Here is a 10,601-nt window from a genome sequence, read left to right on the forward strand (position 1 = left end):
CGTTACTGCTATGTGAGCCACATTATATTCCCCTTTTTAGGTGTCGTCTGCAATATTTTAGGCCATTCAGTTTAGGTAGTTCAATTTATTCTTGGGACTTTCAGTCTAGGTAGCTTAAGTTCACAATTCGATTTCGGTAAACTATGTAACTGTGCGCGTGGCGCGAGACGCGTGCCGACGTGGACCCTCGTCCGGCGCCCCGTGGTGATTAAGGCGGACGGAGGGGATTATACACCGTGGGGAGTCTGGAAAGGGACGGGCGACTGTGTACCGCACCGCGCGGCTTGTGGGGCTCAGTTGATGGGCGGCCTGGGCCCAGAATGTTTCTTTTAAATTTGACGTGTAAGGGAATTTAAGGTGTTGCGTCGGAGTATGTAAATAAATGGGACTTGTAAATATTGAAATACGAGTGTGAGTATAGTGCTGAAGGGCAGGGATCGGAGGATGGAGCATAAAAGGCCATATGCCAACCCACAGTCGGGAAAGAGGTCATTTCCAAGGTGTCTGGCCAGAGCAATTTACAACGATCAGTTTTCTTTATCTGTTTGATTTTACACAGTGCACACAGGGATTATACGGGGAGCACAGAACACACACAGGACCTCCCTAGCCTAGCCGATACTGGAGCTTCTCCGGTTGACTCCTAAGTGCCCTTGCCAGTGGATTTCCTGGCACTCCATCCTCCCCAAATTATCCCACGGTCCAAACAATAGCGATTACACACAACATACACAGGACCTCCCTAGCCTAACCGATACTGGAGCTTCTCCGGTTGACTCCTAAGTGCCCTTGCCAGTGGATTTCCTGGCACTCCATCCTCCCCAAATTATCCCACGGTCCAAACAATAGCGATTACACACAATACACACAGGACCTCCCTGACCTAACCGATACTGGAGCTTCTCCGGTTGACTCCTAAGTGCCCTTGCCAGTGGATTTCCTGGCACTCCATCCTCCCCAAATTATCCCACGGTCCAAACAATAGCGATTACACACAACACACACAGGACCTCCCTAGCCTAACCGATACTGGAGCTTCTCCGGTTGACTCCTAAGTGCCCTTGCCAGTGGTTTTCCTGGCACTCCATCCTCCCCAAATTATCCCACGGTCCAACAATAGCGATTACACACAACACACACCGGACCTCCCTAGCCTAGCCGATACTGGAGCTTCTCCGGTTGACTCCTAAGTGCCCTTGCCAGTGGATTTCCTGGCACTCCATCCTCCCCAAATTATCCCACGGTCCAAATAATAGCGATTACACACAATACACACAGGACCTCCCTGACCTAACCGATACTGGAGCTTCTCCGGTTGACTCCTAAGTGCCCTTGCCAGTGGATTTCCTGGCACTCCATCCTCCCCGAATTATCCCACGGTCCAAACGATAGCGATTATACACAACACATACAGGACCTCCCTAGCCCAACCGATACTGGAGCTCCTCCGGTTGACTCCCAAATGCCCTCGCCAGCGGATTTCCTGGCACTCCACTAATCAATTTACCAACGGTCCGCACACAAGCAACACACTAGACCTTGTTGCACACGAAATATATGTAATTTTATTCTACATGGACACTGCAAGGGATGGAACTGGGGAGATAGATGATGCACGTCACGCCCCTGTGCGTGGAGAATCCACCGACGCGGCCATGGGTTAGGAGGGAGATGAGACGCGAGTAGAGACGCGGACTGTACAAATAGAAAAATCGGGTTTCCCGAATGACGCTAAACTCGGACAGACCCCACTAGATATTAGGCCTCGATTGAGTAAGCCCTGGATGCGTGCAATAAGTCGCGAAATTAAACGTGAGGATGAAGGCGAGTCGGGCACAGACCGCCGGGGAGGGTTTCAAGAAATGTTACCCGGTCAGCCTCGTGTCCTGGCTCGGAGGGGACGACGGGCTGTAGTCTGTCTAACCTCTGGCTAGCGGGACACGGGACCAGTGGCCCGATTGTTCCGGCCCAGGGTAGGCCTGGGTGATAATTAAGGTCACGTGGGCCGTCGCCTGGGATGTGTATCGGCGGGTGGGCCGCCGCGAGATGACGGTGTTCCGTCTCGGATTAACAGCCTCGGAGGCTGGGCAGATTTTAGGCTGCCGGGCTGGCCCGGAAGCCCTGAACTATGACTGGAGCGAGATGCGGTCATCAGTATCACGGATGGACCTTAGTTACCCAGCCCGGTTTCAAAAAGATAGGTAGGCCCGCTATCGGTCCCTCAAGTGGTCGGCGCGGGACGTCATTTGAAGAGCGACATAGTTTCGGAGGTGGTTAGGACCCCGGGCGTCTTAGCGAGGGAATCGTATGCCGCCGGAAGAGTAATGCCCCGCGAAGGAACGTATAATGCCGCAAGACGGGGGTGAACATTAGATACCGAGCATTCGAGTCGGGTGATCGCAGTCAGACGGTGCTGGCCACCCGCAGTCAGTCGAGTAGCTCCGGCCATGCTCTGGTCCTTTCGAATAGGTCTGTGACGACAGCTTAACTACCAGCCACGGATAGATAGGGCTTTGGACGCCTATGTGCTGGTAGTCGACGATGTGTGTTGAGTGCAGGATGTCCCCGAGTGGACCTGCGTGCGTGGAAGACGCGTGTCGTCTTTGTAGTTAGCCGACGAGAGCTAACTTTTTTTTTAGGTCGCCGGGTTGGCCCGGAAACCCTGAACTATGGCTGGTGCGAGATGCGGTCATTAGTATCACGGACGGACTTTAGTTACCCAACCCGGCTTTCAAATTTTAGATACGTCCGCCGCGGAAAGCCCGGGCTACTGAGTGCCCTGCGAGCTCTAGCTCCGGAACCGTGGGCTGGAGTGTGTTAGAGATGCTGACTGACCACTGGCAGCAGAAGGTAGGTCCACACGTGAGTGGCAGTAAGACAAGGGCTGCGTACGTTGTTGCAAAGGTTTACCGGCCCATGCTGTAAGTCCATTGTTCGCTCAACAACCTGCGTGCGTGTGTGTTTATTATTTGTGTGTAGGTAGTTCGGCATGGTCTTGGACCCGCTATAAGTCGCGTAATTCAAGGGCGGAGTGCCGAAATCTGTGGTGGTTCGTATATTCTATTCGTGTAGCGTGAGCACTGAGCATTATGAAGCGTTTGTCTGATGTACGGAGCATTGTGGTTATGAAGGGATAACGGTTAATGAAATTTAAGGCCAATGACTCAATAATGACTTGCGCACGCCTTAGCACCACCGGGGGAAGTTAGGCAAAGAGGGAGGGATCGGAGACGGCTAACTCTGATAATTATGAGGTATAACTGGACGTATGACAGAAGTGAGAAGGGATGCACGAGTGGAAGTATGATTGTTGTGTATATCCGGTGGGAGATAGCCCTCAGCTAGGAAGGGCGCTGTTGTTTGAGAGTGGGACTTTTTGTTAAATAGAGTTGATTTTCTATACCAATATGATCGAGGGTAATTGATTATCATTTATCATTATCTCCCATTCCCTAACCCTGGCCTATGTGTTTCCGATGATTGATCGCCCCGGAAAGATAGAGTTAGAGTCGGAACGGGTTCGCGAGGGGCTGTACAGTGAAGGGCTTCTAGGAGCGCACCGACGGAGCTCAATCTCTTGCTCTCTATCTCTACCAGAAGACACTGCCCGGTTAGCCCCGCAACGCGAAACCCCGCTACACTACTCTTACATGTAGCATTGCAGTCTCCACTACGGTGCTGGGTCTGTGTGCGTCGTTGCAGTCTCCAGCCATTGTAAGGCCGACCGGCATATTGTACAGTAATGTATTGTAGTTGCTGCATACTGGCACACACGCCGTTTAGAAAAGATGGTGAACAGGTAAACACTTTTGATAAAGTGGTTCACGGTGAACTGAATACACCGAAAATAATTTATACAGCACTCTAACTCCGGGGCGTGCGTAGTTCTCAGTCCAGTAGTCGATTAGAGAGGAGATGATTGCAAAGGGAGACTATGCAATGAAAAGCAGGACAGTGTGCTAAAATAGACGCTGCTTGAGCTGAATAGTTTAAATTTACCTTACATGTAATAATCGACTTTAATGAATTGTTAAAGAAAAAGTGTTGGAATATAAATCGACGCAGACCAAGATGATGAGGATAAACGACCTGACTATTGAAAACGTTTATTTACAGGCTACATGATGTAAAGTTGTCATGAAAACAGAGCTTTCTTGAAACGGGGACTTCGATGTCGTATGCCTTCGGAGGTTGGGGATTTACCTAAAATGAATTTTTATATCAGAAAACGCATTGTTCGTATTCAGAAACGCTTTGTGACTACTCCTTTTCGATCGAACTCATCGTTTATTTCATACAATCTTCGCTGCGGTCAACCACAGCAGCACACTTATGCCCGAGTAGAGACTATAATGTCACTCAACCAGCGATTGTTCGAAATGTGCGTTAATAATTAAACGCTTGGTTATGCCTTATAATTGCTTTAATGCGCAGGATAAATATGCACCTGCCATCAATGTTTATAAACATACACGAAGGTAAACGGTGCAGCTAATTAAGCCTCCTAATACATTTAAAGACATGATGTGGAGATCTCAGAGACCCTCCTGTCCGACCCATATTTTGTTCGATCCGCACTGTACCTTCGATTCGATCTTAACATCCGATACGACTCTCGCTGACGAAGAATTGTAATAGGTACAATTCGAAAGCTCCGACCCAACGAACTCTTGTGGAGTAAGTCCGATTTCATTTTAATTCACCCTCCTAATACAGATAATCGAGCCATACACATTACATACGATTGGTAGGTACACTCACCACCGCTGCTTTCCCTTCTTCACTCCGTACACAATCACTGCACGATAACTGAGACACATATGCTTTGTTATGAGGGAAGGCAAATCATTTACATAAGCTGATAATTCAACGCCGAAAATCAGTTTTATTGTCGTCAGCCTCACCGTTGTCGAACCGTATTTTGTTCGACAACTGCGCTTGCTCTACCCGCAATAGCATGCGAATTCATGAAGCCAACAGTCAACACCGATTATCGCTTTACGCGTACAAATTGCGCGGGTCGGAATAGAATCCGTAGCTATCGAACTCGACCTCGTTTTGTGAGCGGGATCTGTCCAGCTCTCTGCCGGCGGTCTTCCTCTCTGACGTGAAATTCCTGATCCGGTTGGTCTGTGTTTGACGCGTAGGGCCCACCGCTGCTTTGTCGTCAGCCCTGCCACCCGTCGAAGTGACACCAAGCCGTGACTGTCTCCTCGTGTCAGGCTTTACGTGGACGCTCTGTCTGGAGTCGGTGCGATAAAGGTTGTCCAGGTTTGAATAAAATCCGTAGCTGTCAAAATCGGCAGTGGTTACTGTGTTGTCTGGTTGGAGTTGAGTCCCTGATGAGCTGAATGTGTTCTGACTGTTGTCAAAAGTTATTCCTTTTTGCACAGCGCCAGTGTTTAAATTTCTGAGCCCGGATGAAGCTCCACGGTCGAATCCAGCCGCAGTCTTCTTTTTCACCACCAGTTTCTTCTTCAGAGGAGCCTCTGGAGGTGCATCTGGCCCGTAGAGATTGTCGAGATTCGAATAGTATCCGTAGCTGTCAAACTCCACACCCTGCTGAGGGACGTCCCTGTTCAACTGACTCGCCACTGGCGACTGTTGATTGCCGAAATCCAGCCGATTCTCAGACAGACCGGCGTCAAAGTCCCTCGTCTGCTGCGTCACGCCGGGCGCGGCTGAGGCGTCCAGCGGCTCCCAGAGCTGGTCTCCGTACAGGTTGGACAGGTCAGAGTAGTAGCCATAGCTGTCGCTGTCCCCAGCAGCAGCCCGTGCTGGCTTCCCGTCGAAACTGCCCGAGATTCCGGAGTTTCGAACGGGCGCGGAGTCGAACAGTGACCCGGACCCGGAGGATGCCGGCTGCCGAGTGTTGAACTTCACACTGTTAGTCGCTTGTACCCGAGGGAATGTTTTGTCGGATGATGGCTCACCATCAAATGGTTTCTCCGAGTATAAGTTTGACAGATCAGAGTAGAATCCGTAGCTGTCAAAATCGTTCCCGGACGGCCCGCTTGCAGTAGCCCGCTCGTCGTTGTTCAGTTCAATGCGACTGATGCCGAAATCCTGATTCGGATCATTGTCGAAAACACGTTTGCCTCCGGTGAACAGCTTCCGGTGATTCGGGCCAAACACATCAATTTTAGAGAACACCTCCTTTGTGTTAAAGCTCAAATCCTTCTCCGGTCTTCCCTTTACAACATCCTTCGTTTTGTGCACCACATCCTTCTTACGGATGGCCGGCTTTTCCAAATGAGGTTTCGCTACCTCGTAAACAAATGGAGCCACAGTAGGTCGCGGAGCGCTCCTCGTGCTCAACCGTCCGAACTGCCCGTATTGACCCCAGTTGTATCCTCCGCTACCGTCGCTGCGGATAAAGAATCCCACTGCAGCTGGTTTCTTGCCGATTTTCCGGCTCCCAGCGCCAATACTCTCAGCGCCTCGATGCTTTGGGAACTTCTTATGCGTCTTCTTTGTGTTATGGACGGGCTTAGTACCGTACTTGGCATGGTCGTACAGTCCAGAGTCGTAGTTTCTGGGATTGTGCTTTCCCGAGTTGTAGAGTTTCGCGTCATAGTGCCCGTCGTCGTACTTCTGATCGTACTTGCCGTTGTTTGAAGCCGTCTTCAGCCGGTCATGATATTTCACAGGCTGTGTGTCGGCCCGGTCGTTTATTGGAGCATAGTTGTACTCTGTCGGATCGTAGTAGTTTCCGGCACCGGGATAATAACCATTGCCGTACACTCCGTTGTTTACCGCACTGGTGTACGGGTACTGGTACGCTCGCTGGCCGTACAGCTGAGCGGCGTATGGGTCAAATGGGCCGAACTGGCTGAGCGGGATGGCGCGCTTCGATGCGCCAGCGGAGGTCCGTGCTGGTGCCGGCGCCACGAGCGGCGCCAGCGAGGCGAGCAGCGTCAGAAGCGCCAGCTGAAACGAGACGAGGCGCCACTGAGGTCGGTGGAGAGCTCACCCGGAAAACATGCCGTTTCTGTGTGACCTTTTGGTGCACTGAAAACAATTTAACCCAAGGCCCGCGAGTAAACCGGTGTTTTGCGGGTACCCCTATTTGCAACCATTTTTAACCACCCTCCCAGGAGTACAGTAAGGCCCCATTGCAGTGTAGTCGTCCCTGCTCTCAGCGGACTTGTTCGCTGACAGCGGTTATATCCGCTCAGAGCAAGTACGACTACACCGCAATGGGACCTAGCACTACTCCTGGGAGGGTGGTTAAAAATGGTTGCGGATAGGGGTACCCGTAAAACACCGGTTTACTCGCCAGCCTTGGGTTAAATTGTTTTCAGTGTGGTTTTTGGTTGCAAATTCTCACAATGCTCATCGTGGATCACGTTACGCCTTCAATTTTTATGTAAAATACAGACTTTAAGTGCTCACTGTTCAAGGTAAAAGCAAAGCATTAATTTGACCGTAAGCCTAAGTGCATGCCGCATCTTCGTCCTGAAATTTACGATAAAATAATAAACCTTGTGGAAGCACTTTGTTCATTATAACAGTAACTAGGACATCGAAGAATGTTGTTCGCTGAATGATTAGAAGAATGTTTTGAAAGGCCAAAACAATAGTCATCAAACATTTGGCACCGGTGAACCGTTTGACCTACTCACCTTGCACGTCCACATCCTGGGGCCGGTAGCTCACGACTGGGGCGCTGGCCACTGTCTCTGTCCGCGCCCCGCCCTGCAGGACCTACAACCCGGTGTCTGTGCATTTTTCTCCGGCCGGCTGTCTCCCACGCCGTGCGACTTTCCTGGGGTGGTAGGTCCGGCGTGTCTGCAGCGAGCCGATCGGGCGCAACTGCAATCACCATCAGAGTTGGACCGGCGCGCAACACATACCGAAGTGAAAACTTCCTCCATTTCACCGGCCGATGGTGTTTGCTTTGCGAAACGGTAGCGACTAATGACGACGGTATTTACTTGTTTTACAATAAGCTTTCTCGCTTGTATAACAGGGAATGGACGGTGAGCGTAAATATGTGATTACCTTTTTATTGCGAATGGTTGCGTGAGTACTGAGTACCTAATCATTGTCCGTCCAACACATGCACATTTTTATTTTTTGCATCCATTTCGCCTGTATCATGCTCAGATGCCCCTTCATGACGAGCAATGCTGTTTCGTCAATAGAGTGCCAGCAAAAAGGACGTGGAAGTTAATTGGACCGATTTCATAATTTTGCGACATCAACCTGGATGAATCGGGCTAGACTGCGCGGACAACTTTATCAATGAGCTGATCTTTGAGAAATTTGATTGAGTGCCCGGTAAATTGGTCACTTGTGGATTCCAGGTCATAATCTAAATCTAAATATCGATTCGACTTTTACTGGACCGGCCAAGTACCGTCGAGGAAGGAAACCACCGTGTGCTGAGATATTTCCGATTGCGCGCGCGCGCGCGTAGGCGCGGTTACGCTGTCGGGGAAATGTAGGGAGAACAGGCCTGGAATGAGGATGGGGAAATATCCCCGAGCCCGTAGCCATGTCAAATTGTAAAACGGACTGTCTGCAGTCCGCTGTACCGGCTTTGGTGGCCAAAATTGCTGGAATAAAACCACTTGCTGATGCGTCCGTAGCGTGATGATCGACTTTCACGCCACTTTACAGCACCGATATAAAACTTTTCAATAAATTTATATATAGGTCTAGGTAGTCGTAAGTAGTAAGCAGATTTAGAAGTAGATACCTAAATGTTTTGAGTTTGTGACTCTTTCGCACGTATGCACAATACGTGCAGGTAGACTAAGTTTCGCGAAATGCCTTAGAAAAATGCAAAATGAATGCAGCAACCCCAATATAGGCGGTAGACGGAATTCCCAGTTCCCAGCTGTAGTGTGACTCTGTGTCTGTTCGGCTCATGCATGCACCATGTATTGTATGTAATCTGCGTTGTGCACAGGCGTAAGTCGTCAGGCGGCTGTTATACAAAATGTCAACACTTGCTGCCAGCTGGCCGGTCAGGTAAGGTAATACTGGTGGCTGGTAGCAAACTGTTTCCCGCGCACCTGAACTGAGGTTTTGTAGGTTACAACTTACAAACTTATATCTTTGTATGTTAGGCACCCCAAAATGGAAAGCCTTAATCCTCTTAGTTTCAACTTTCAGTGTCCATGCAACACACGCTGAAACCGTTTACCTGCGTAAGACAGCAGTGTCCATTAATAATTTCCATATGAACGACAGACTCATTATTATAGGTACGTATATTTACTAGGTCGGTGGTAGGTGCCTGCTCAAATAAGAAGGGACACCCTTGACGTATGTTGGTAGTTTCAGTTTCTTGGAGACACACGACTGGAGGCTGGAGCCGACAGCTGGGGAGGGGACAGCTTGTCGGTCGGTTACCTATAGGGAGATCGGTAAAACGGGGCCTCCGTCGTTTACTAAACGGTAGAGCTTATTTCCGGCTGAGCCGTATAGGTCGGAATGGTTTTAGAGACGGCGTGGCTTGACTCAATGCGAGCTGTCCATCTAGTTCAGCAGGTTCCACCTTGTCTGAGAGTACCGAGTTCAGCGCCACACCCGATACAGTTCGTACATTTCATTGCCAATTTCCTGTACGCCTTACGACATTAAAAATAGAAGAGAGAGAGAGAGAGAGAGAGAGAGAGAGAGAGAGAGAGAGAGAGAGAGAGAGAGAGAGAGAGAGAGAGAGAGAGAGAGAGAGAGAGAGAGAGGGATGGGAGGGGGATATGTCGAAGAAGATACGAGTTGCGACAAGGAGATGTTGCATGCTGTCGAATCGATTCGACACCTCACTAGTTTAATATTTGAGTAGATCTACTAATTACAAGTCATATCCTACTAACTATGCGTAATGCAGGATCCCAATTCACAACTGGCTTCTTGCTAAATGCAACCGGGACTAAACAAGGTAGTTGTGTTTGATTGAATGTTTTGCACGAGACCGGTCGGTTGTGTATTGCGTTGGTGTTCCACTGCGGTCCGCTATACACGGCGGTGTGAGTCTCAAAGGCAGCGGTTTTATCTGTTAGACCCCTCCCCTCTCCCTGTTGTCTGTACACAGTACCTACCGCCACCCGGACTCCGGGGGCCGCTCTCTGCCTCTCGTAGTGTCACCGCGTGGCGCAGTGGCTGGGCGTGTTATCTCACCGACCGCCAACAGGAAATTTCCCCGTCACCGATCGGGCCAAACCAATGGCCACCGCTGCAGATCTGAGCAGCGCTGTCACATGGGGAGGCTGCAAAGTCGTGAGGGATATCCAGCCCCGGAGACCTTCAACAACGAACGGGACAGGCTTAGAGCTGCAGTTTCATGCGTCCAACGGGATGGGGTGATTGAAGGTTCAACTTCTGCTGGTTGAAACTTGAAAACAAAGTTATAGTTCTCTCTCTCTCCTCTCTCTCCTCTCTCCTCTCTCTCTCTCTCTCTCTTCTCCTCTCTTCTCCTCTCTCTCTCTCCTCTCTCTCTCTCTCTCTCTCTCTCTCTCTCGCTCCTCTCTCTCTCTCTCTCCTCTCTCTCTCTCTCTCCCTCTCTCTCTCTCTCTCTCCTCTCTCTCTCTCCCCTCTCTATCTCTCTCTCTCCTCTCTCTCTCTCTCTCTCTCTCTCTCTCTCTCTCTCT

At 50.2% G+C, this 10,601-nt stretch overlaps 1 protein-coding gene across 1 annotated transcript; it reads right to left on the minus strand.

Annotated features, from left to right (window-relative positions):
* Positions 1-4,713: 4,713 nt before the first annotated feature.
* Positions 4,714-7,813, minus strand: LOC122391568. The gene is made up of 2 exons (XM_043385604.1): positions 7,626-7,813; positions 4,714-6,930 (listed from the first exon to the last, which is right to left on the minus strand). Exons 1-2 carry the CDS (start codon positions 7,638-7,640, stop codon positions 4,999-5,001), a joined length of 1,947 nt encoding a protein of 648 aa, XP_043241539.1. The 5' UTR covers positions 7,641-7,813; the 3' UTR covers positions 4,714-4,998.
* Between the last annotated feature and the right edge of the window lie 2,788 nt (positions 7,814-10,601).

This window comes from Amphibalanus amphitrite, unplaced genomic scaffold (genome assembly GCF_019059575.1).
Source record: "Amphibalanus amphitrite isolate SeventyFive unplaced genomic scaffold, NRLGWU_Aamphi_draft 000445F_arrow, whole genome shotgun sequence".
In the NCBI taxonomy this organism is placed as follows: Eukaryota; Metazoa; Arthropoda; class Thecostraca; order Balanomorpha; family Balanidae; genus Amphibalanus; species Amphibalanus amphitrite.